Source organism: Bubalus kerabau, chromosome X (genome assembly GCF_029407905.1).
Source record: "Bubalus kerabau isolate K-KA32 ecotype Philippines breed swamp buffalo chromosome X, PCC_UOA_SB_1v2, whole genome shotgun sequence".
In the NCBI taxonomy this organism is placed as follows: domain Eukaryota; kingdom Metazoa; phylum Chordata; class Mammalia; order Artiodactyla; family Bovidae; genus Bubalus; species Bubalus kerabau.
The window spans coordinates 49,049,508-49,075,958 of record NC_073647.1 but is presented as its reverse complement, the minus strand read 5'-3'; the positions used below and the strand labels follow the sequence as shown (position 1 = coordinate 49,075,958).

The window sequence follows — 26,451 nt, the reverse complement described above, 5'->3', positions numbered from 1 at the left end:
GAGCGGGTCCCCCCGCCGCTAATCTCGCCCCCGGTCCTCCCCTCCCACCCCGATCGGCCGCGTCAGAAGGGCTGGTCTCCGGGCCTCCGGCCTCGGAGTCGCGAGAGGCGAAATCTACACCCGCACCTGCGGAGTCAAAGCTCATGGACGCAGCCTAAGCGCCCCGTGACTTCCCACTTCCCCTGGTTCGCCAAGGACTGCTTCTGCTGGAGCCCTCCCCCAAAGATTGCAGACTCCGGCGGCAGGACAGAACCCAAGTCCTCCCCAATCAAAAGGTTCACACGGGCAAGGGCTGTTTGCAGACTTGAAAAGATGGATCCCAGAAAGACAATGCAGCCGGGGACAGAGGCCGGTAAACAACAGCCACCCACACGACACTTGCCGAGTCCTGCAGGGCCCCGTAACTATGCCAAACGCTGGACAGGGGGCTAGCTCCCTAGATCCACACCCCCTATTATCATGGTCTCAATCATGCAGGTGAGTAAACTCAGCCACAGGGAGACATCCCCTGCCAAAGTCATCCAACGGAGGAACTGAGACTCAGCCAGGCCTGGCTGTACACTCTTCAACGGACACTCTGCCCTTGGTGAACACACTTGGTAAACACAAAAGCACGAATAGCAAAGTTCAGATCAGCACCCAGAGTTCTAACCCGTGTGATGCCTCTCCCTCGGAAGGGACAGTTGGAAGCAACAAAGGTCACATCATTTTGTTGATTGACAAAAAGACTTCTCAGCCTCCTACCATGTCCTTCCGGAGAGCAATGATTCTTGTACATTGATGTTCATGTGTTGTTCTATAATCAGTCAGGATTCATTATGGGGAACAGAGTTTGCTCTAGGGGTTTCAAGCTCTAGGGGTTTCAAGCAGAAAGGGATTTAATTCAGGGAGCAAAAGAAAGTGAAGTCCCTCAGTCTTGTCTGACTCTTTGCGACCCCGTGGACTGTAGCCCACCAGGCTCCTCCATCCGTGCAATTTTCTAAGCAAGAGTACTGGAGTGGGTGGCCATTGCCTTCTCCAGGGGATCTTCCCAACCCAGGGATTGAACCCAGGTCTCCCAAATTTACCATCTGAGCCACCAGAGAAGCCCTTAGGGAGAAAGGTGCTCACAAAACCATTGGAAGTGCTGTAGCGTCAGGAGTCAGTGGCAGCTAAGAAAAAACCAACTATCCACTGTACTAAACCCCCTTGCTAGCCAGTATCAATATACACCCCCTAGCAACAACCACTGGTTTCTGGCAAATTTAAGGCTGCTATACTATTCCTCATACAAACAAAACAGCACTCCCTAAAACAGGAGACCACAATGCCCATAAGTCACTATAGCCATCTCTAGGGAATACTGATTTGTCTTTTGGTTCACATACCATCTCACCTCAACAGTCTCAAACCTAAAGGAAAACTTAAAGTTAACCTCGATCAACCTTTCTTTGACATCCATAAAATCAGTAAAGAAAATTGGAAAGTTGACCTGTCCCTCCCGTTGAGAGGGTAACAGGCAGGAAGGCCAGGGGTCTCCAAACAGAGGAAATAGGCTGCAAGTGTCAGACATTTTTATCTCTTAAGCCGCAGGAGGAAACAAACTAGCAATATTTTTTTCCTTCTCTATACAAATTTAAAAGGAGGTTTCTCTTAAAATACTGTGTTGCCATAAGGACACCTGGTTCCACCTGAACTTAACTATTCTCAAACCTTGAGTTAACCAATGCATTTTTCTTATGGAAATGTTTGTCTTAAGATATGTTAATGTACTATTCATTTACCCCAGACTCTGTCTTCAAGTCGGTTCTGCCTAATGGCTCAGAACCTACTTGACAAACCAGTATGTTATACTCAGACATTGTTCCCCTAATCTATGTAAACGAAACTATTTGTATGGTAATCTGCCCTTCTACAAGATTCAGGTCAATCATTTTATGGCCTGGGATGAATCATCTGGTGCCAAGATTATCCCAAAATGCATCTTATGGATGAGGGGCCTGGTGCCATTCTGAGTTTTAAGACATTCCTTTCTTTCATTAACAGACTGCTAGTGACTATATAACATCCAGCTGAAGACTAGCAGGGGGGTACTCTTTCTGCCCCTTCTGATGCCTATGTCAGAAGCTTTCTATATCTCCTTTATACTTTAATAAAACTTTATTACACAAAGCTCTGAGCGATCAAGCCTCATCTCTGGCCCCGGATTGAATTCTTCTCCGGAGGCCAAGAATCCCAGCGTCTTTTTGTTCAGCAACAACTTTTCACCATCCAACAGCTACTACCATTCTCCTTTCTGTAACTGATCTTAAGACCATCCTTGGTCTTTTTAAGTTCCTTCTTCACTACCCTCCCTGTCTTCCGTTTGCTCTCCAACTTCAGCTGGTCAGAATCTGTTACCTGGTAAGTGGCTCAAATCTTTCTTCCTGCTGAGCCTGAAGACTTCATGGTCTGCCTGGATGCGGCAGGAGTCAGAGGTACCCCAGAGGATCCCTTAGATTCAAGTCATAATCCTTCTCAATCCCATGGGCGAACAGTGACACTATTTCCAGGTGATAACACCCTAAGAAACCTGTATGCATGACAAGAAGCAACAGTTAGAACCTTACATGGAACAACAGACTGGTTCCAAATTGGAAAAGAAGTACATCAAGTCTGTATATTGTCACCCTGCTTATTTAACTTATATGCAAAGTGCATCATGCAAAATGCCAGACTGGATGAAACACAAGCTGGAATCAAGATTGCCCAGAGAAATATCAATAACCTCAGATATGCAAAGGACGCCACCCTTATGGCAGAAAGTGAAGAGAACTGAAGAGCCTCTTGTTGAAAGTGAAAGGGGAGAGTGAAAAAGCTGGCTTAAAACTCAACATTCAAAAAGCGAAGGTCATGACATCCGGTCCCATCACTTCATGGCAAATAGATGGGGGGAAATTGGAAACAGTGACAGACTTTATTTTCTTGGGCTCCAAAATCACTGGGGATGGTGATTGCAGCCATGAATTTATAAGACACTTGCTCCTTGGAAGAAAAGCTATGACAAACCTAGACAGTGTATTAAAAAGCAGAGATATCACTTTGCCAACAAAGGTCCATATCATCAAAGCTATAGTTTTTCCAGTAGTCATGTGTGGATGTGAGAGTTGGACCATAAAGAAAGCTGAGCACCAAAGAATTGATGCTTTTGGATTGTTGTACTAGAGAAGACTCTTGGACTTCAAGGAGATCAAACCAGTTAATCCTAAAGGAAATCAACCCTGAATATCAATGGAAGAACTGATGCTGAAGCTAAAGGTCTCATACTTTGGCCACCCAATGCAGAGTCAACTCATCAGAAAAGACCCTGATGCTGGGAAAGATTGAAGGCAGAAGGGGGTGACAGAGGAGGAGATGATTGGATGGCATCACCAACTCAATAGACATGAATTTGAGCAAACTCCAAGAGACAGTGAAGGATAGGGAAGCTTGGTGTGCTGCAGTTCATGGGGTTGCAAAGAGTCGGACACGACTGAGCAACTAAAAAACAACAACATCAACCATCCAAGCCTACTCAGTAGACTGGTAGTTTGCCTGTTGTTTCAGTGGCATAAAAAACCCTATGTCACCAGATGGCAATCTCAACTTGCAATATGATGGACCCAACACTTGGGTTCTGGTAAAAGTATCCCTTTCTTGGGAACCAGCAGAGCTCCAAGCTGCAGACAGGGGATAAAATGCCCTGAGAGTAGACGATTAGGAATGATGACTCCTAATCGTGAGGAATCCTTCCCCCTTCTTGATTCGCAGGCCGTGGATTCCAGCAAAGGAGAAACAGCACCATACAATGGCCACCACCTCAGTCTTGACTCCTGTAAGACAGCAGCTCCCCCTCAGTGTCTTTTCACCAACTAGGGTAGGAACTGACCTCTGCTAGACTGACCATCCCTACTGTCTACAGCCCGGGTCTTCAGGGCAGTCTCTCGGTGTGAGCATAGGGCACAAGTCTCATGTCTTACAGGGATTACCTTGGTCAGAAGCACTGTTATATGAAAGATTGCTAAAGTGAATGCAAGACAGTAAGTCTATGGGGGGCCAAGTCATCCAAAAAGTCGCTTAAGATAAGTACCTATTCAAGACAGGACAAATTGCGGCCCCTCCCACTGCGGGATGTGGGCTGATTTCCTCAATGGCCACCAGGTGGCGGACTCCTCCCCCCGGAAGGCCACCATGCTGTGCTGTGCTTAGTTGCTCAAGTCGCGTCGGACTTTTTGTGACCCCATGGACTGCAGCCCACCAGGCTCCTCTGTCCGTGGGTACTCTCCATGCAAGAATACTAGAGTGGGTTGCCATGCCCTCCTCCAGGGGATCTTCCCAATCCAGGGATCAAACCCAGGTCTCCTGCATTGCAGGTGGATTCTTTACCGTCTGAGCCTCCAGGGAAGCCCAAGACTACTGGGATGGGTAGCCTATCCCTTATTCAGGGGATCATCCCGACCCAGGACTCAAAAAGGGGTCTCCGGCATTGCAGGCAGATTCTTTACCAGCTGAGCTACCTGGGAAGTCCAAAGGCTCCCTTACTGGGGGAATGAATGCAGGTCTCTGCTGTGGACAGGCTGAGTACATAGCAGTGCCAGTGGCTGTGACCTGAGGGTAGTTCCTGCACTCCTCTCTGCTGATTCGTTTACTCTGTAAACTTCCCTGGTGGTTCAGATGTTAAAAGCGTCTGCCTACAATGTGGGAGGCCTGGGTTTGATCCCTGGGTTGGGAAGATCCCCTGGAGAAGGAAATGGCCACCCACTCCAGTATTCTTGCCTGGAAAATCCCATGGACGGAGGCGCCTGGTAGGCTACAGTCCATGGGGTCGCAAAGAGTTGGCCATGACTGAGTGACTTCACTTTCCTCTGTAAAAACAGTTCTCCCCATTAGACTCTCAGTCCAACCCATGGATCCTGCCACTTGCTTCCTTTGGAGACCTTGAGCAAGACACCTAGGAGGGGACACATGGCAGTCAAGGGAAAGGGTCGTCCACAGCAGGGGCCACAGAGCTGGGAACCACCTGCTTGATCTGGGAACCACCTGCTTCAGCGACTGTCCTATACCTTCCAGACCTACATAAGTCTGATCTCAAATCTTCCCCTTCCCATGGAGGATTAGATGGCCAGACATTCAGACTTTCCCACAGACCAGGAATAAGCCAGAAGCTGTTGATCAAAAGGAAAATGTGTTTGTAGTAGAGGGCATGATGTCCTTCGGGAGTCCACAGGATGTTTCTCTTTTCAGGACTTGTCACAAGCTCCATGCAGCCCTGCAGTGTGTCGAGTGACTAATACCTGCCATAGAGACTTTCCTTGCCCTGGGTCTCACCAAAACCGTGTCACCTCATAGGTGACTTGCTGAAGCACCGGTGGGCACAATTTCATGTAGTATATGTTGCCTATGGAATCTGAAGAACCCCACCAAATGTGGTGCCTGAATGGGAGGTGGTATGAGGTGCAGCAACTTACTGAATACCTAGCATGGTCCAGACCACCTCAAAACATCACTAAGGGTCATTCTCTCTGGTTTTCATTGGCTTGATGTCCCACACTCCACACTCTGGCATACATGTGTCTTTTTTTTTTTCTTCTGAATATTTTTGGGAATCAGGGGATGTCCTTGTTACCCTGTTGCAATAGCCCATGAGGCTCCTCTGTCTATGGGATTTCTCAGGCAAGAATACCGGAATGGGTTGTCATTTCCTCCTCCAGACATGTGTCTTGATGAAGCATCTCTGATACCTCTTGGCCACCAACTGCAGTAAGCATGATGTCTTCAGTGTAATGACCCAGCATGATGTTTGCCATGATTGTCGAAACAATCAAGTTCCCTTCATCTGAGATGATGACAGATAGTCAGAGGGCAGCTGGTTTGCACTCCAGCCTGGGGAGAGTAGATAATTTGAAGAGCAAGTGTTTTTCTACAAGCTGGATTCCCTTTGTGACTTCTTAGGCTTAGTTTGAAATAGATAACCAACATGGACCTACTGGATAGCAGGGAACTATATTCAATATCTATTTAGTTATATGAATAACTGTATTCAATATTGGGCTTCCCTGGTGGCTCATCTGGTAAAGAATCTACCTGCAATGAGGGAGACTTGGGTTCCATCCCTGGGTTGGGAAGATCCCCTGGAGAAGGGAAAGGCTACTCAGTCCAGTATTCTGGCCTGGAGAATTCCGTGGACTGTACAGTTCATAGGATCACAAAGAGTCAGACACGATTGAGCAACTTTCACTTCATATAGGGCTTCCCTGGTGGCTCAGAGGTTAAAGCGTCTGCCTGCAATGCAGGAAACCTGGGTTTGATCCCCGGGTCAGGAAGATCCCCTGGAGAAGGAAATTGTATTGATGCAGAACATACATTTGACAAACCTGATGTCGATTCAAGACCAAAATGCTCATGATGTGTAAGTCACTCAGTACTAAGGCTAAAGGGGGAATTTCTTCAACTTGTTAAATAGCATCTATGGAGGACATGACTAACGTCATGGTTAAATTGTGAAAAATGGGGCATTTTCTCTTATGGTTGGGAACAAAGCAAGGCTATCTGCCCTAACTACTCTTATTCAACATAATGTTGGAAGTTCTAGGCAGTGCAATAAGGGGAAAAAACAAAAAGTGCACAGATTGAGAAGAAGAAATAACAGCATTTCAATTTGCAGATGATATTGTCTTCATAGAAAATCCAAAGGAATCTACTGGAAAAACTCCCATAACCAATAAGTGAGTTTTACAGAGTTGCAGGATACAAGATCAATACATTTCAAGGCTCATTATTTAACTGCAGTGATCAAGATTGTGTGATATCCACAATATTGTAAAGTAATTAGCCTCCAATTAAAACTTTTTAAAAAGTAAAAAAAAAAAAATTGTGTTATCAGTAGAAAAAGTGAAAGTGAAGTCACTCAGTCGTGTCTGACTCTTTGTGACCCTGTGGGCTGTAACCTACCAGGCTCCTCTGTCCATGGGATTTTCCAAGCAATAGTACTGGAGTGGGTTTCCACTTCCTAGTATCAGTAGAGGGAGAAACATATAGATAAATGGAATGGAATAGAGAACCCAGAAATAGACCCACATCAATTTCACCAGCTGGTTTTTGGCCAAAATGTAAAACCATCCTAGTGGAGTGTGCCACTCCTAGCCAGGGCCCAGCAATTGTCAGGGTTCTTTCTTTATGACAGTGAGTTCCAGATTCAGCAACTTCTGTTTCTCTTTGCAGGGACCGTCCCTATCAATCTGTCTCAGTCCACTGGTGCTCAGAGACTTTGTGAAAGTTTTGGGCCCCTGGATTTTGATGGGGCTTATCTTTCACTCGGTGGTGAAATACTTGCTAGTTCCTGGGCATCTGGTCCATTTGGCATGATGTCTTTAATGGAGCAGGCCAGCATGATGGTTTGGGGCAGAATGAGATGATCCACTCAATCGGGGACTTCTTTATGATAACATGCCAGATAATTGACGGGACAGTGCCTGGGGCTTCCTTTGGATGATTTTTCCATCATCGGAATTCTTCCAGCTGCCAATTGTGTTGGTTTCCAATTATGCACTCAGGAACTGGGTGTCCGCAAGTAGAGAGATCCAGACTAAGATTCCATCTCTGACTAGTGGACCACAGTGGCCTCTATGGTCCCAAGGGTAAGTCAGAGGCAGGTTAAGAGTACACACTTGCAGTATTCCATGTACTTGGCCTCACCCTTGCTTGAGAGCTGAGCCTGCGAATTGACTGGGTCTGGAAATTCGGTGAGAGGCCATGATTTTCCATGGTGGTGATTAAAGGCAGGCTGCTGTTCACCAGACTGAGCATTTTGGTCGGTGGTGGTCTATTACAGGTAGGTGCTGCAGTCCATGGGGTTGAAGAGATGGACACGACTGAGCTGCTGAACAACAACTATATATATATGGGCTTTCCTGGTGGCTAAGATGGTAAGGAATCTGCCTGCACTGTGGGAGACTTGGGTTCAATCCGTTGGTCAGGAAGATCCCCTGGAGAAGGAAATGGCAACCCATTCCAGTATTCTGGCCTGGAGAATTCCAAGGACAGAGGAGCCTGGTGGGCTACAGTCCATAGGGTTGCAAAGAGTTGGACATGACTGAGTGACTAACACTTTCATTTTTCATCAGTTCAGTTCAGTCGCCCAGTCATGTCTGACTCTTTTCGACCCCATGAACTGCAGTACGCCAGGCCTCCCTGTCTATCACCAACTCCCAGGGCTTACTCATGACAGCATGATCAATCACCCCAGAGATCCTTGAGGGTGAACAATCTTAGTTCCAGCTTCCAGCCCTGCTGTGTGTTGTGTTACCTATCCTGTTTCTATGGGATTTAGTGCCACCACTTACACTCTGCTTCTCTGGGGTTCCATACCTCCCACTGAGAGCCCAAGCCTGTTTCCATGGCAAAACCTCCCACCTCCTTCCCGAGACTAGTTCTCCAGAATGTTCACCAAAGTATGTCTCAGTGTTTTGCTGAAAGGAATGTTACCCAAAGGGATGACATTAGTTAAGGGGCGAGGCAGTGGGTTGCACATGACAACTCATTCCAACATCGTCCTTCTCAAATCTTGGGATTGGAGACAACAAGGGATGGGAGGAGTAGGTTATAAGAACGGGCATCCCCTTGCTTGGTAACTGACTAGGTGATATCATTATAAGGTCTCCAAAGAAGGTAGAAGCAGCCTTATCAGACAGGGGAGGAGGAACCACTTCTGCTGGTAAGGGGGGATCTGGCAAGGTTTAGGGTTTGGCCACCTGATGCAAAGAGCTGACTCATTTGAAGAGATGCTGGAAAAGATTGAAGGTGGGAGGAGAAGGGGACGACAGAGAATGAGATGGTTGGATGGCATCACTGACTCAATGGACATGAGTTTCAGCAAGCTCCGGGAGTTGGTGATGGACAGGGAGGCCTGGTGTGTGGCAGTCCATAGGGTTGCAAAGAGTCAGACACGACTGAAAGACTGAACTGAACCGAAGGGTTCAGAAGTCACAGATTCATTCAACACATACTTCCAGAGCATCTTCTAGGAGATGCGTGGAGAGCCGTGGACAAAATAGACCAGACTTTCCTGGCTTCATAAGGCGAACATTCTGGTGAAGAGACAAACAATAAAAAAAGGTCCATTGAAGGCAGAGGGAACAGCAGATGGCAGAGCCCCAAGAGGAGCGCATGTGCTTGGGGAGTAGTCTTAACAGTTAGAGGCACTGTGGCCAGAGGGGTGAGTCTGGTTGTGAGCAGAAGCAAGTGGGCTCAGAAGAGGAAGTGATGGCAGACACTGACAGCTGTCATCAGCATTTTGACTCTTACTCTTAGAGAGATGGGTTATCCATTGGTTTGGGCTGCTGTAACAAATTACTCTGAACTGGGTGGCTTTATTCTTTAATAAATTAATCTTTAATTTTAAAAAAAAATTCACTTTGATTGGAGAGGAGAAGGAAATGGCCACCCACTCCAGTACTCTTGCCTGGAGAATCCCAATGGACAGAGAATCCTGGTGGGCTACAGTCTATGGGGTTGCAAAGAGTCAGACACGACTGAGTGACTAAGACTTTATTGGAGTAGAGTTGCTTTACAATGGTGTGTTGGTTTCTGCTGTACAGTGAAGTAATTCAGTTATACATATACATATCTCCACTCTTTTTTAGATTCTTTTCCTATGTAGGCCATTACAGACTATTGAATTCCCTATACTATACAACAGGTACTTGTTAGTTATCTATTTTATATATTATATATTTTTATTTATCTAGTTAACTATTATTAGTTATCTATTTTATATTTTATATATCGTAGTGTGTATATGTCAGTCCCAAACTCCCAATACATTCCTCCCCCTCCTTATCCCCTGGTTTATGTTTGACATCTGTGACTATTTCTGTTTTGAAAATGGGTTCATTTGTACTGGGTGGCTTTAAAGAACATTTATTCTCTTACTGATTTAGAGGCTGAAGTCTCAAATCACTCCAATCTTCATCTCTATGTTTACACGGTCTTCTCTTCTGTCTGTGTCCTTTCTTCTCTTCGAAGGACACTTGTCATCGGATTTGGGGCCCACCTGAGTCATCCAGGATGACCTCATCCACAGATGCTTCACTGCAGGACCTCTGCAAACACCCTTTTTTCAAATAAGTTCATATTCATAGGGTTCAGGGGTTAGGATGTATCCTATGGGGGGCAATCTTCATCCCATTAGAGATGGGACGCAATCGAAGGGATTGGAGCAAAGGAGGAACATGGCCTGACTTATAGTCTCATGGTGTCTCCAGAGGCTGTGTTGAGAAGACAGTATAGTTGGAACAAGCAGAAAGAGGGAGGAACTACAGAGGAAGAAATCTAGGAGAGAGATAAGGATGGCATGAACTCCAATGACAGCATCGAGGGTGGGGTAAAACCATCAGGTTCTGGATCTGTTGAAAGCAAAGGTGCCAGACTTTGCTAACAGATCAGATGAGGAGTGTTGGAGAACCATTAGTGAATTCCTGAAATTTAGCTAAATATGTATCAATAAAGCATTATAAAATAATGGGGGGGTGTAATGGAATGCTGGTGGATTGGTTGACACTGTGGACTTTGTATTTATACAAAGTGTGTATGAACCATTAAGAACATGTAAAGAATATTTATTCTCTTACAGAGAATAAAACATTCTTATGTATAAAACATTAAGGCTTATGTATAAAACATTAAGTTAGAGTATTATTATGATTACCTTCAGTTCAGTTTAGTTCAGTTGCTCATTCGTGTCCGACTCTTTGCAACCCCATGAATCACAGCACGCCAGGCCTCCCTGTCCATCACCAACTCCCGGAGTTCACTCAGACTCACGTCCATCGAGTCAGTGATGCCATCCAGCCATCTCATCCTCTGTCGTCCCCTTCTCCTTCTGCCCCCAATCCCTCCTAGCATCAGAGTCTTTACCAATGAGTCAACTCTTCGCATGAGGTGGCCAAAGTACTGGAGCTTCAGCTTTAGCATCATTCCTTCCAAAGAAATCCCAGGGCTGATCTCCTCAGAATGGACTGGTTGGATCTCCTTGCAGTCCAAGGGACTCTCAAGAGTCTTCTCCAACACCACAGTTCAAAAGCATCAATTCTTCAGTGCTCAGCTTTCTTCACAATCCAACTCTCACATCCATACATGACCACTGGAAAAACCATAGCCTTGACTAGATGGACCTTTGTTGGCAAAGTAATGTCTCTGCTTTTGAATATGCTATCTAGGTTGGTCATAACTTTTCTTCCAAGGAGTACAACAAAATAAATTGTAGATAGAATAAAAGTTAAATGAGGAAAAACCAATTATATATGTGTATATATATGTGCATGCGCGCGCGCACACACACACACACACACACATATATATATATATGAAAAATCCGGAAGTAGGTGATGGACAGGGAGACTTGGCGTGCTGCGATTCATGGGGTTGCAAAGAGTCAGACACGACTGAGCGACTGATGTGATCTGATGAAAAATCCAACCAATCCATCCTGGAGGAGATCAATCCTAAGTGTTCATTGGAAGGACTGATATTGAAGCTGAAACTCCAATACTTTGGCCACCTGATGTGAAGAGCTGATTCATTTGAAAAGACTCTGATGCTGGGAAAGATTGAAGGCGGGAGGAGAAGGAGAGAACAGAGGATGAGATGGTTGGATGGCATCACCAACTCAATGGACATGAGTTTGGGTAAACTCCGAGAGTTGGTGATGGACAGGGAGGCCTGGTGTGCTGCAGTTCATGGGGTCGCAAAGAGTCGGACATGACTGAGCAACAGTTCTGAACTGATGAAAAATGAAAGTGTACACCCGTGGTGGATTCATGTTGATGTATGGCAAAACCAATACAATATTGTAAAGTAATTAGCCTCTAATTAAAATAGATAAATTTTTTAAAAAAAGAAAAATGAAAGTGTTAGTCACTCAGTCATGTCCAACTCTTTGCAACGCTATGGACTGTAGCCCACCAGGCTCCTCTGTCCTTGGAATTCTCCAGGCCAGAATACTGGAGTGGGTTGCCATTTCCTCCTCCAGGGGATCTTCCTGAACAACGGATTGAACCAAGGTCTCCCACAATGCAGGCAGATTCCTTACCATCTGAGCAACAGCGAAGTTGTTGTTCAGTAGCCCAGTTGTGTCCGACTCTGCAACCCCATGGACTACAGCACACCAGGCCTCTCTGTCCCTCACCATCTCCCAAAGTTTGCCCAAGTTCATGTCCATTGCATTGGTTATGCCATCCAGCCATCTCATCCTCTGACACCCTCTTCTCCTTCTGCCCTCAATCTTTCCTAGCATCAGGGACTTTTCCAATGAGTCAGCTGTTTGCATCAGATGACCAAAATACTGGAGTTTCAGCTTCAGTATCAGTCCTTCCAAAGAGTATTCAAGGTTGCTGCTGCTGCTGCTGCTAAGTCGCTTCAGTCGTGTCTGACTCTGTGCGACCCCATAGACAGCAGCCCACCAGGCTCCCCCGTACCTGGAATTCTCCAGGCAAGAACAGTGGAGTGGGTTGCCATTTCCTTCTCCAATGCATGAAAGTGAAAAGTGAAAGTGAAGTCGCTCAGTCGTGTCCGACTCTTAGCAACCCCATGGACTGCAGCTGATTTCCCTTTAGACTGACTGGTTTGATCTCCTTGCTGTCCAAGGGACCCTCAGAAGTCTTCTCCAGCACCACAGTTTGAAGGCATCAATTCTTCAGCACTCCACTTTACCATCCAGCTCTCACAACCATATGTGACCACTGGGAAGACCATAGCCTTGACTATATGGACCTTTGCCAACAGAATAATGTCTCTGCTTTTCAACACTGTCTAGGTTTGTCATGGTTTTCCTGCCAAGGAGCAAACATCTTCTGATTTCATGGCTGCAGTCACCATCCACAGTGATTTTAGATACCAAAAAGAGGAAATCTGTCACTGTGTATATTTTAAGCCACAAATAAAATGGAAAAATTCCTAATCTTTGGATAGCACAGGAGGAAACGGAAGAAGAGCCATAGTTGTCTTCTTCTGTCAGTAGTAGCTTGTTAGAAAAGATGATGGTAAAAATTCCACTGACAACAGCAATAAAGAAATAACTCCAGATCAATCAAATCTATGGGGGCTAGGTGTAAGAATCCCCACTTGAGAGCGAGAAGAGAAGTGGATGAAAGGAAGAGGGAAAAGAGCTGGAACCTGGAGCCGCTAGTTGCTTGGCGGTCCAGTACCGCCACCACGAGCGACCTGTGAGTATTGATCACTTCACCTGGAGCCCAATTCAGTTCAGTCGCTCAGTCGTGTCCGACTCTTTACGACCCCATGGAAGTCTCCAGGCCAGAATACTGGAGTGGGTAGCTTTTCCCTTCTCCAGGGGATCTTCCCCACCCAGTGATCGAACTAAGGTACCCTGCATTGCAGGCGGATTCTTTACCAGCTGAGCCCCAAGGGAAGCTCAAGGAGACCCGTAGTGGAGCTGCAATCCAGCTGTGCTGTGACCGGAAAGCATCACCAGAAGACTTGGTACAGAAAAAAACCAACCAAACAAAAAAAACCCAAAATATGTAATTCATAATATTGTGCATTGCTTATATGCTGAAACGATAATATTGCCGATCGTTGTGTTAAATACAGTCTGTTACTGAAACCGATGTAACCTATTTTTTTTTTTCAAGTGGATGTTGGAAATTTTAAAATTCCACAAGGGACTCGCACTCTGTTTCTATTGGGCAGTGCCGCTCTAGCAGGATGGAAATTAGAAGCTGCAAAGCTCTATGTGCCTCGACGTCTGTCTTCATTTCGGCATCAGGACGGATCCGACAGCCACCTTGAAGGGTTGGGGGGTGGGGAAGCTAAGAAAGCTGAGACACGTGCCCAGGTGCCCAGTTCAGTTCAGTTCAGTCGCTCAGTCGTGTCCGACTCTTTGCGACCCCATGAATCACAGCAGTCAGGCCTCCCTGTCCATCAACAACTCCCGGAGTTCACTCAGACTCACGTCCATCGAGTCGGTGATGCCATCCAGCCATCTCATCCTCTGTCGTCCCCTTCTCCTCCTGTCCCCAATCCCTCCCAGCATCAGAGTCTTTTCCAATGAGTCAACTCTTCGCATGAGGTGGCCAAAGTACTGGAGTTTCAGCTTTAGCATCATTCCTTCCAAAGAACAGCCAGGGCTGATCTCCTTTAGAATGGACTGGTGGGCCCAAGTTTCACGTAAAAAAAAAAAACAAAAAACCGGTGAGAAAGACTAGACCTTCGCCCGGCCACGCCCACAGCTAAGCCCCGCCCAGGTGGGCTGCGCAGGCGCTCTCCGTCCGGGCCGCTGAAGGCTGGGCGAAGCCCAAGGCGCCCGCGCGGCGGTACCAGCGCGGGCCGCTGCGACTGCCAATGAGATGGTGCGGCCGCCAGGCGCGCGCTGGGGGCTCCGCGCCGCTTCGCCCCGCCCCTCTGCACGACACGCACGGGGCGGCGCACAGGTGGGCGGGGCTTAGCGGCGCAGCCTGACGGCGGCGGGAGCCTGCAGGCGCTTCCTCGGCGGCGGTGGCCCACGCGGCTCGCGAGCTCAGCGGGGCAACATGGCGGACGCGGAAGGTGAGGGCGGTTCTCCGGTGGTTGGCCGGCCGGGCCCGGGTCGCGACCTCCGACGGGGGCAGCCGGGGGTGGGGGGTGGCGGACATCGAGGTCAGAACTGTCCGCTAGCTCCAGCCGCCGCGCCTCCCGCCGACCTTGTCGCTTGGCCTTGGCTCCACGGGGTGAGGGCGAGAGATTGAGAGGCCCCCGCGGTGACGTGACGCCATGAGGCCCAGGCCTCCCGCCGACGGGGCCTGGGTCGCGCTCCCCCGTTCTGCCGCCGTGGTCAGCGCCGCACAAGGAAGGAAAGAGAAGGGGCCGAGGGGCTCGGGCGGGCGCGGAGCTCCTAGGCGAAAAAGAAGTTCTAGGGGCCCCAAGCCCTCGAGGACCGTCGGACGGTCCCTGACGGAACTTGCGGGCTGAGGGCCTTTCAGCCCCGCGCGGCCACGTGGTGAACCGGGCTGGAGGGGGACACGTGCGCCTGCTATCGCAAGCCCGCCCGGCCGCTCCGGGCACTGGCCTGACCCCCCTCGCTTTCCCCACGAGCCTATACCAGATGGCCGTTTTTCAGCTTCCCTGACGCGTCCTCTATTTTCAACTCGATCGCCTTGATTTTCGGGGAAAACTCCCAATTCTTGTGTGTGTTTTTTAAGTCCTTATTTTGCCGAAGAAACATAAGAAGAAAAAGGAGCGGAAGTCATTACCAGAGGAGGCTGTGGCGGTGAGTAGGAATATTTTTACTCTGCTCCGACTCAAAAGAAAGGTTTCTTAGAGGCCAGATTGCAGAAAAGAACTGTTTCTAAAGATTTTGAAGGAATGGGATGTCATCGCGTGCGGTCGTGAGATAGAAACTATAAAGCTCCATCCAGCCTAGGTCTCTGCTGTCAGGCACACTTTGCTAAATGGTGTTGCCCACAGTGACTGCTTTCCCTGAAATTGTCTTTCTTATCAGACCCACTATCCCTCTTTTCTCTTAAATTGGCTATTCCCATCTTGGTGCCACTTCTCTTATTTTTCTCAATTCTTCGTTTATTTTTTCTCTTTCCTATGGAGATCTCAGTGAACAGGCATAGACACCTTGTTTTTAATTGCACAGGCGTAGACTTTGGTGGTTGTAATAGAAGGGTTCAGATTCAAGTGGGGAGTCTTAACAAGTTGTGTTTCTGTCCTCTGGAAGGAAATACAACATGCTGAAGAATTTCTCATCAAACCTGAATCCAGAGTGGCTCAGTTGGACACGTCTCAGTGGCCCCTGTTGCTAAAGGTATGTGTTTTGCATCACCTCAACGTCTGGCTTTTACACTGTTGATTAAGAATGGATCCTGGACTTAGGCAAGGCTAGGTGAGGCTGCCTAAATCAGTGTTCCTCAAGGTAGTTCAGATGAAGACCCGAGTTGTTTTTTTTGTTTTTCTTAATTTCCAGTGTACCCAACACTTGTGGAATACAGGTAAATTTTGCAACAATGTGAGACTGCTATCAAATTTTATAAACAATTCTCAATTTCTGTACTTAGCTTCACTTTACAGACATTTACTGGTTTGTGGAGTAATACATGCTTTACAGCATAGGTTTCGATGCTAGACCCCTTTGGGTCAGGCACTGTGTGACCTTAGGCTAATCTTGACCTCTCTGAGGCTCCTGGCAGATAATACCTGCTCTTTCAGAAGGCCCACTGAGGGTTGCAGGAGATGATCCATGAAACGTGCCGAAGTGCCCAGCATGTGTCACGTACTCTAGAAGTTATTGACTATTGTGTTGGGTTTTTTATAAAGTAGTTCAGTAATGAATAGAGTTAAAATTTTGATACTGACATAATGGGTGCCAGCTATGAGATTAGGAGGTAAGTTTACTGAAAGACAGGATTCTCTGGTGGCTCAGACAGTAAAGTGTCTGCCCACTATGTGGGAGACCCGGGTTTGATCCTTGGGTCAGGAAGATCCCCTGAAGAAGGAAATGGCCACCCACTCCAGTATTCTTGCCTAGAAAATTTGAATCAACCACTAAATAGGAGATTAAATATGAGATTTGTTTATATAATTCAATGCAGTTGAATTTCTGCTTGGCCAGATGTGTCTGCCATTTAGATAGCATCTGGTTCTCTTATTTTTACCTGCCAGTAAATCATGTTGGCAATAGTCCTACCATCATGGAATGTAAAATCTAAAGGTGGGAGAAACATGCTGCTTGTTGGAAGTACCAACATGAAGCTAATGAACTTGCACTGAAGGGAGCGTTTTCAGACTGGTGGTGGAAGCTTGGAAAGAGCGAGGAGAAGCAAATATAAGGAGTGGAATGGGAGCGTCGAAGGCAGGAGTGAGCTGGTCAGGTGTTGCCAGTCATCCTCCAGCTGGCTACCTTTGGTCCCTGAAAAAAATCAAAACTAGTCTGTATTTTACGCATAAGCCTGTGCAGTGAAGCCACATTTGTTCGTAGGACCCCTGGAGGTCTTTCTGGAGGAGGGAGCAAATTTGTCTTCTTACTTGGGTAATTTCTCCAGCATGTGGTGGGGCTTAGCAGTCTGTCACAGCAGATAATGGAAATACAGGAGCAAGATCCAAAACAGGAACCCAAAGGGTCGCCTTATCATGGTTCGTAGTGGTCCTGACTTAATTTTCTACGTGTTAATGATTTATTGCTTATTTTGTGTTGTATCATTGCTTTCTAGAATTTTGATAAGCTAAATGTAAGGACAACACATTACACACCTCTTCCTTGTGGTTCAAATCCTCTGAAGAGGGAGATTGGGGACTACATCAGGTAAGTATGTTGGGAGCAAGCACTGTTCACACTTCTTTGCACAATGACCCTTTCACATCAGTTATTCAAGGAGGTGTGACATGCCCTTGATATATATGATAACCTGTGCCCATGGTCAACACTTGGTTTTTACTCTGCAAATTTAATTTTCATCCGAGGCCCAGAGATGATGATACAGTAATTTCTTTCCCAATCTAGGACAGGTTTTATTAACCTTGACAAGCCCTCCAACCCCTCTTCCCATGAGGTGGTAGCCTGGATCCGGCGAATACTTCGGGTCGAGAAGACGGGACACAGTGGAACCCTGGATCCCAAGGTGACTGGTTGTTTAATAGTGTGCATCGAACGAGCCACTCGCTTGGTGAAATCACAGCAGAGCGCAGGTAAATCAGAGTGGGAGGAAGGACGGGGCAACTTGAAGATGGGAAGGCTTTCTGTGTTTCCTTGCCCTTCTGCATGTGATTTTCAGAAGTGATTTCTTACGTTGGTAAAATCTTACAAACAAACAAAAAAAAAAACAGAAGCAAGGGATACTCTGGCTTGGTATGTGCCTTCTGTTTTCTGCCAGATCCTGATGAGGCTGCCTTGTTGGGAGTTCTGGGTGCTTTTGATAAACATGTGGAGCCAAGTGGATCTGCTTCTAGCCCTGAGGCAGAGCTGAGTCCAAGTCTGGCTGCAGGCCTGTCACTTCAGGATCCTCGAAATACCCTGCAGCTTCTGCCTAAAATAATGCTTCCTTGTTGTCATCAGGGAAAATTCTATTTGGCCTTGCAAGGTGCCCTGCAGGCAGACTGTCCACAGGTGTTCTTGTCCTTCTCAGCATGTTGAGAATTGAACCTACGACATTAGGGTCTTTGTTCCTTTCCTACATCTGCACCCTGAAATCTGTCTTACTGCAAATTTGATAGAAATTTTCCTGCTTTCCGTGGCTGCACAAGATTACGAGTGATACAAGCATATAGGAAATAACAGCAAACTCGGCGGCCACACCTGACTACTCTTGTCATTTTACAGGCAAAGAGTATGTGGGGATTGTCCGGCTGCACAATGCTATCGAAGGGGGGACTCAGCTTTCCAGGGTGAGTCTGTCATTGGAGGGAACCCACCTGAGCCACTGGGCCAACCTGGGCAGGTGACTGCAGACGGCAGAGACACTTCTGCTCATGTCCCTTCTGAGGAGAGGCTTCTGATCAGTCCTGAGCCACCCGTGTGGAGTTGCAGAAGGAATCAAAAATTGAAAGGCCCTTTTAGTGATTGCAAGAGAACTTCTGTGTGTCACTTATGCCCTTAAACTCCTCAAATCTGCCCTTTGATCGTCTTTAAGAGTCCATGCAGTAAGAGCAATTTCGTTTGTGTTTCTTCCCAGGCCCTAGAAACCCTGACAGGTGCCTTATTCCAGCGACCCCCACTCATTGCTGCGGTAAAAAGGCAACTCCGAGTCAGAACCATCTACGAGAGCAAAATGATTGAGTATGACCCTGAAAGACGATTAGGTGGGTCCTCAGGCCTGTGGGGCGCCGAGCTGACACAGAGAACTCTGGTGTCAAATGAATTTTCCAGAATCAGAGTCTGGAAAAAGTAGCTGCCTTGAGCGTATGGGGTAGTTGTGGCCTGTGTCATCTCCAGTTTCGCTGCTGCAGGTAGAGAATAACTGGGTTTCTCACCTGATCATGTGTTTACTTAAAGAAAGTGAAGTCGCTCAGTTGTGTCCAACTCTTTGCGACCCCATGGACTGTAGCCCACCAGGCTCCTCCATCCATGGAATTTTCTAGGCAAAGTACTGGAGTGGGTGGCCATTGCCTTCTCCAGGGGATCTTCCTGAGCCAGGGATCGAACCCAGGTCTCTCCCACATTGCAGGCAGACACTTTACCATCTGAGCCCCCACGGAAGCCCACCCTTTTATAATAAAAACTATTCAATGAGTTAAGCATAGAAGAATAATTCCTCAACTTGATACAGGTATCCATAAAGAAAGACTTAAAGCAAACATCATACTCAATACCTTTCTCCCTAAGGGATTCCCTGGTGGCTCAGACGGTAAAGTGTTCTGCCTGCAACATGGGAGACCCAGGTTCAATCCCTGGGTCTGGAAGATCCTCTGGAGAAGGAAATGGCCACCCACTCTAGTACTCTTGCCTAGAAAATTCTATGGATGGAGGAGCCTGGTGGGCTACAATCCATGGGGTCGCAGAGTTGGACACAACTGAGCGACTTCACTTTCTTTTCTTTCTTTCATGTGTTTACTTAGGAAAATATGTGCTACTTTTGTGTGTGCGTGTGTTTTAGGAATCTTCTGGGTGAGTTGTGAGGCTGGCACTTACATTCGGACGCTGTGTGTTCACCTTGGTTTGTTGTTGGGAGTTGGTGGTCAGATGCAGGAACTCCGGAGGGTTCGTTCTGGAGTCATGAGTGAAAAGGTATGTCATAGGTGGGAGTTTTTTGTTTTTTTGTTTTTTTTTTCCCTTAAAGCCGGCTGATACTTAGATCTTCCAGTCCTTGGTGGAACTCTACCTACTTCCCATCTCAGAAAAGGCAGTTTCCAAAGTGTTGAGTTCAGTCCAGGGCAGCTTCCCTGTTCTGTTAATTAAACTTTGGGACATTAAAACACAGGCTGGGGTGTGTGTGGATGGAGACTGTTACTCTATTCGTTTGCTCCCTAGCCTACAGATATGCCTGCTTAGGTTTACTAGACCACCAGTTACAGAGGTGACTGAAAACAGACCAAAGACTAATGAGTTTGGACTAGCAGACGAGACAAAACTGATTCAGTGTTTGGAAGTGTGAGGTCCATTTCCTATTGGGAGTACAATGGCACTTGATTAATTTTCATGTGTGGCTACTTCCCAGGACCACATGGTGACGATGCATGACGTGCTTGATGCCCAATGGCTGTATGACAACCACAAGGATGAGAGTTACCTGCGGCGAGTTGTTTACCCTTTGGAAAAGCTGTTGACGTCTCATAAACGGCTAGTCATGAAAGACAGTGCAGTAAGTTCTGTTTGCACAAAATGGGAGCTCAGGAGAGGAGATGTGGTCCATGGCCTGAAAATTTCATTCTATTTAAAGAGATAAAATAGGATTTTGTGATCTTACAACCGCTATTTTCCTTGGGGTTTCTTTTCTTTTTCTCTGGTTTTGTATATTGGACACTGGATTAATTTATTTTTGTTAATGGAAGTATTTATGATTAACTTTATTAAGTGAAAACCAAATAAAAAGTAAAAGTTTAATATTGGGCCTAATTCCATTAAACATTTAGAGTAAGTAGCTTGGTTCAAGAAATAGACTGTTAGTGGTACATAAAATTTGCTCTTCCCGTAAACTGGTAGTTTTGCATGTGCCTAAGACACCTTGGGTTTTTTTTTAAACTATTGCTAGAAAAAGTTGTTTTGATGGGGATAAAAGATTGAGATCAGAGAGTTGGCTAGTTCTCCTTTCGGAATCTCCATTAAAAGCTTTGTTGAAATAAATCCCAATTTGAGGCCATAAAACCTAAAACATTGCGGAGATTATCAAGCCTTTTTTCTTAGTATGCATACTAAATAATCTCATAGAAAGTAATCATTTATATATTTAATAATTTGAGCTTGTTCATTCATACTCAGATCTTAAACTATATGCATGTTTGACTGTATAGATGTTAGAGTTTATAATAAAAGACAAAAAACTGAAGAGGCATACCACCATCTGCTCCTATAATGATAGAGAAAAAAGTACACAAGACAAACAACGAGAATGTGATTCCCTTTTGATAGGGTCAAATTAGTGGCTTCTGGGGGAATTTCAAGGGAGGGGAGAAATATGGCGAGTGAAGACAAGACCCTCAGGGTGGATTGGACACCTCAAGTGTGGGCAGACTCAGGGAGAGTTGGCCTTGACATGTATCTCTGGGTCCGTAAAGGACATGTCAAAACGTGTAGCATTGGTTCAGCATGCCTTGGCAGTGTTGCTTGTGCATTCCTTTGGCGATGTAATTATTACCTAGGAATATGACCTGGGAAGGTAGTTATTACCTAGCTCTGTTAGGGTGTTTTCCCTTCATGCTGAGAAATAGAGAACAGGTAAACTCTGGACAGGAGTAGCGACTTCAGCCCTGGTTACATTTCTGAATCAACCTGTGGTGGGTGGCGGCTGTGATCCAAGCTGCATGGCAGGCTGTGGATGCTGTTGGGCCTCTGGCACGGGTAGGGGGTGCTCGCTTGGCCCCCTGACCCACTCTGGCCCAGTGTGGGGTGGGGCAGAGGGCAGGGGCCGCCCTGTGACGGGGGCACTCACGGTGCTGCCATCCTGCCAGGTGAACGCCATCTGCTATGGGGCAAAGATCATGCTCCCAGGTGTCCTGCGCTACGAGGATGGCATTGAAGTCAATCAGGAGATCGTGGTCATCACCACCAAAGGGGAGGCAATCTGCATGGGTAAGAGGCAAGCAGCCCTTGTCCGCTCTGCACCATCACAGCCAGACTCCCTTGGAGGGGGTGCCCGAGGCCTGGCTTCCTCGGGGTGACCGAATAAATCCCTGTGTTCCTTGGGGTCTGTGGGGTGGTCACAGCACAAAGGTCCAGTTCGGACAGGCATGTGTGAGAAGGGGTCAGCGGGGTTTCCTCTTGTCCCGCCAGCTGCTGTTAGGAGCCTTGTCTCAGTGGTTTAGCTCTCCAGTGAGAGAAGAAATCATCAACAGATGGGGAATAAAGGTGGTAACTGTGGAGCCTTCAGTCTGCTCCCTCTCTGTGCAATGCTAACTTGCACAACTTTAGCTACTGTTGGTTTGTCCCTGTCTGAGCTCCAAGCATGACATGTATGTCTTTGGGATTTGTTATCGAGGTGGCCCTTCCCCTCTGGCTACTGGCCACTCTGTGGCCACCTTGATTGTGCACAGCTGGAAAGGGATCCTGATGACACACTTTATTCCTGGTGTAAATAATACACATTAAAGAGCTTTGGATGTATTGGCCTGGCCAAAAAATGGATTTGGATTTTTCTGAGACATGTAACTGAAAAACGTGAACTTTTGGCCAGTTGAATACTTAAGAAGTCTCCTCTGAGGACGTCCAAAGCATAGGTTTTGATGAGTGTGATCAGTATCAGTATTTTTTTGCACTTGATAAGTGGAACATGATTTCACAGGCTGTCTTCCCCTGATGGTGAATTTTCTCCATATGCAACTCTCCGCAATGGAAACCTCAAGGCAGTAGAGCTTAAGAGTTTTATTTCAACAATGAGATTGTTTTCTAAAAAATCATCTATCTGTTTGGCTGTGTTGGGTGTTAGTGGCGGCACACAGGATCTTTCATTGTGCTATGTGGGCTTCTCTGGTTGTGCGTGGTCTCACTGCTTGTGGCACCCCTGAGTAGGTGCCCTGTGGCATGTGGGATCTGAGTTCCCCAACTTGGAATCGAACCTGTGTCCTGTGTATTGGAAGGTGAATTCTTCACCACTGGACCACCAGGGACGTCCAAGCTTACAAGTTTTCAAGAAGTTTGTAAAACTTGAATAAAACAGTGGCATTTGGCCTCACGGGTTATCAAGTCTTTCCTTTTATCTCTTTCCAACACCTGCAGCAATTGCATTGATGACCACAGCAGTGATCTCCACCTGCGACCACGGCATTGTAGCCAAGATCAAGAGAGTTATCATGGAGAGAGACACTTACCCTCGGAAATGGGGTTTAGGGCCAAAAGTAAGTAAGTGGGACTGGGCCTGTGCCCTGTGCAGCATTGTATTTTGCTTTGTTGAATACTCGAGCAGCTCTTGGTGTGTCTCCACTGCCATGTCCTGGCATTGTGCCGGGCCCTGGGAAGTCGGTGCTGGTTAGAAATGTGCCTCACTTGGACCTGAGGATCTTTAGGCTAAGGGGATCGTAGATGGGCCTCAGTCCACTTGCACTACGGGATGGTGACTTTCAGCATAGTTGAGGGCCCTGTGAAGGGGTGTGACAAGGCCCCTGGCACCTCAAGTCCACCATGAGAGCTTTGGCCTGGTCAGGGAATCGGGGCAAGGGATCTCTGCTTGAGCCACTCCAGTGGACATACACAATGTGAGATATTGAGGTGAAGTGGGGAGGGAAGCATCTGGGGCCACTGGAATGGCAGGTGGTACAAATGAGACTGCAAAGGCTCCCAGGAATACAGCAAGCCCTTTGAAAGTCCCATGTCTGCACCCGTGGAAGAGAGGGTGAGTTCTGAGTGCTCTGCTATGTGTGTGTGTGGTTATGATACCTGCTTTGCATCGACACTGTTGTAATCTGGACACCCTGTCGATCCTCTAGGCGAGTCAGAAGAAGCTGATGATCAAGCAGGGCCTTTTGGACAAGCACGGCAAGCCCACCGACAGCACACCTGCCACCTGGACGCAAGAGTACGTCGACTACAGGTGAGGGTGGCTGTTGGCCAGCCCCGCAGTGGATAGGGGGCCTGCCTCGGTTCCTTGATGGCAGGGGAGGAGGGAAGGGCATGGAGCTCCAAGTGCTGGATGCCGCCTCCTGTCCACTCTGGTGAGGACCTCAACTTAGTTCAGTTCAGTTCAGTTGTTCAGTCATGTCTGACTCTTTGCAGCCTCATGGACTGCAGCACGCCAGGCCTCCCTGTCCATCACCAACTCCCAGAGCTTGCTGAAACTCATGTCCGTTGAGTTGGTGATGCCATCCAACCATCTCATCCTCTGTTGTCCCCTTCTCCTCCCGACTTCAATCTTTCCCAGCATCAGGGTCTTTTCAAATGAGTCAGCTCTTCACATCAGGTGGCCAGATTGTTGGGAGTTTCAGCTTCAACATCAGTCCTTCCAATGAGTACGGAGCCAGTAATGGAGGAAATGTACTCAGGGAAGGGCTGTTGGGACTCGCCTTGGGGGCTGGCACTGAACCCTGGCTGCCCCGGGCAGGTCAGGGCATTGGGCCCCACGCAGCCAATGGTTATCCCTTGCCAGCCTGGCTTGTGGGACTCTAGACAGAGTCAGGCTGCAAGCGGCAGTGGTGAGCTCTTCTGTCCAGCATCAGTATTCCTACAGTGGCTTTCGACTGGCCGGATATGCCTTTGTGCAGCCGGGCCTTTGAGGACAGCAGGTCCGTGACCCTTACCCTTTGCTTCTGCTCCTCTCGTAGCAATTCTGCCAAGAAAGACGTGCCACCCAAAGCAGTCAAAGCCACGCCAGTAGTTGCTGAGGTAGTGAAAACCCCAAAGGTGAGTGGTGTGCCGTGCTGGCTTTGCAACACTCCACCCAGCCGCACCAGCTGCTGGTGTGTTGTGTCTGTTGGGGGTTCTGTGGGCCTGGGGGTTAGACTGGCCTGGGCTGCCAGCTGAGCTCAGGCCACAGCTGTGGAACAGAGTGGGGTCAACGGGTGGCAGGAGCATGTTGGAATCGAGACGGGGATACTCGAGGCCAGGCAGAACTCAGCAGAAGGCCAGCGAACACCTGTGCACGTGGTGGCTTCAGGGCTGGGAGCCGCTGGCATCAGATGGCACAGTGGCTTGTCTGTTTCTGTGGGTGGCACCGAATTTCCTGAAAAGAGCCTGCCGTGAACCTGGCAGGTTGGGTTCCTGACCCACCTGCCCCCTCTGAGGGCTCCCTGGAGCACCCCAGGGAGGAGGCGGCCTTTCTGTGTTGCCCTGGCACTCTGGCTGTGCCCCCGGCTTCCTGGCTTTCAGGCATGACAGTCTCTGAATGCTTGCTAAACCAGGCCCCTTCAGGGGTTTTCACAAACTTCCTGTCGGGTCCCATCAGGATCCTCTTGGCGGGCTGGCTCCCCACCTTTTGTGACTCACTGAAAACGTTCTTGTCCACGTTGGTCTCGGATCTAATGTGCATCTGTGGTCTCCACCTTAGCGGAAGCGAGAGAGCGAGAGTGAGGACACATCCCCGGCGGCTCCGCAGGTGGTCAAGAAGGAAAAGAAGAAGAAAAAGAAGGAGAAGGCCAAAGCTGCTGCGGAGAAGCCAGGAGCTGGGGTGTGTGCAGGCAGGCCCAGGACCCGGGCCCCCCTGGGTCCCTGAGGGGAAGGCATTGCCCACTGCCTGGGAGGGACGATGGGATGGGCCCAGGTTTCCTAGCATCGGCTCAGGATTCCGTGCGTGGTGGGTTGGGAGGCTGCGGAGCTGGGGTATGTGAAGGCGAAGGCATCGGTGAAAAACTCAGGACGGCAATGCGCAAGATTGATGTCACCCAGGACATCCGAGTCATGAGCATCACCTTCTAGTGACCCCGACGGGGTGGGACTGGGAAAGTGGCAGTGCTTACGAGATGCTTGCTCTTTCTCCCAGGACAGTGACAGCACCAAGAAGAAGAAGAAGAAGAAAATCAAAGCGGAAATGGTCTCCGAGTAGGGGCGGCCACGTGTGGCACAGCGTCCAGGTGGGAGGAGCCATCAAAGCCTTATTGTGAACCTGGAGCTCCGTTGGTCCTCGAGGGAGGGGACCCGAGGTCCCCAGAAGGGCGGAGAGGCCAGCACGTGGGAGCAGCCCACAGAGCCCTTGCCGACGCCTCCTGGCACGGCCGCCCCATCTCGTCCTGTTGTAAGGACCCTGGTGAAGGGGGTAGACTGGGCGTCGTCTGCTGCTCCGCCCAGGAGACTCACAGCACCTCCCCTGCAGACCCAGCGCTGCCCAGTGCCCACCCACGGCTGTTTCCTGGGGCCAGCTGATGATCCTGGGCCTCTCCCAGTTGGCTTCTCCACTTCCCTCATCCAAAAAGTTTCTAAACAGAAAAAGGCGGTTCCACAAAATGGTCTAGAGCAAGTGAAAAAAAAAACAAAAACCAGAACTGAACCATGTTATTGAGGGAATAATTTTTTTTGCCAGTGTGCTGAGGACAGCAGTCTCATGTCAAGAGTTCCCTCAGTCACCTGGATTTCCTTTCCAGGTGGAGGCCTGGCTGAGGGCTCTGGCACGCTTGTCTTGTGCGCTCTTTCCATGCCCTCCCCTGTGTACACTTCACAGCTTGTACATATACACAACCACCTCAGGTGCCTGACTCCACCTGGCTAGTTGTGTTTGTGAGCTCAGTACCCCCCCAAAAAAACCATTCCTCCAGGCTTTGTTTTACTCCTCCGTTCCTTTCCCTGCTGGGAGAAGGTTGTAATTTTTACTGATTAAATTTCCTTCTGAAGTTTTTTAAGTATTCCTATTGGATTTTTCTTAATTGTTGATCTACAAGTTAGCAGAACAA

General features: G+C 48.0%; 1 protein-coding gene and 1 non-coding gene across 2 annotated transcripts; both read left to right on the top strand.

Moving 5' to 3' along the window:
• The first annotated feature begins 14,362 nt into the window (after positions 1-14,362).
• On the top strand, positions 14,363-26,403 carry DKC1 (dyskerin pseudouridine synthase 1). The gene is made up of 15 exons (XM_055563921.1): positions 14,363-14,556; positions 15,189-15,256; positions 15,713-15,799; positions 17,202-17,293; positions 17,492-17,676; positions 18,308-18,372; positions 18,660-18,786; positions 19,581-19,711; positions 20,142-20,285; positions 21,592-21,712; positions 22,856-22,974; positions 23,563-23,666; positions 24,394-24,472; positions 25,116-25,235; positions 25,548-26,403. Exons 1-15 carry the CDS (start codon positions 14,541-14,543, stop codon positions 25,608-25,610), a joined length of 1,521 nt encoding a protein of 506 aa, XP_055419896.1. The 5' UTR covers positions 14,363-14,540; the 3' UTR covers positions 25,611-26,403.
• LOC129640489 (small nucleolar RNA SNORA36 family) lies at positions 19,832-19,963 on the top strand. The gene has a single exon (XR_008708856.1). It is a non-coding gene; the product is annotated as a small nucleolar RNA SNORA36 family (small nucleolar RNA).
• Positions 26,404-26,451: the final 48 nt, after the last annotated feature.

Excerpts from the sequence above, each read along its gene's own strand:
- DKC1 (XM_055563921.1), top strand. Across the intron at positions 20,286-21,591 it reads TAGTCATGAAAGACAGTGCA|GTGAACGCCATCTGCTATGG; the intron begins GTAAGTTCTGTT and ends CCATCCTGCCAG. Across the intron at positions 25,236-25,547 it reads CGGAGAAGCCAGGAGCTGGG|GACAGTGACAGCACCAAGAA; the intron begins GTGTGTGCAGGC and ends TCTTTCTCCCAG.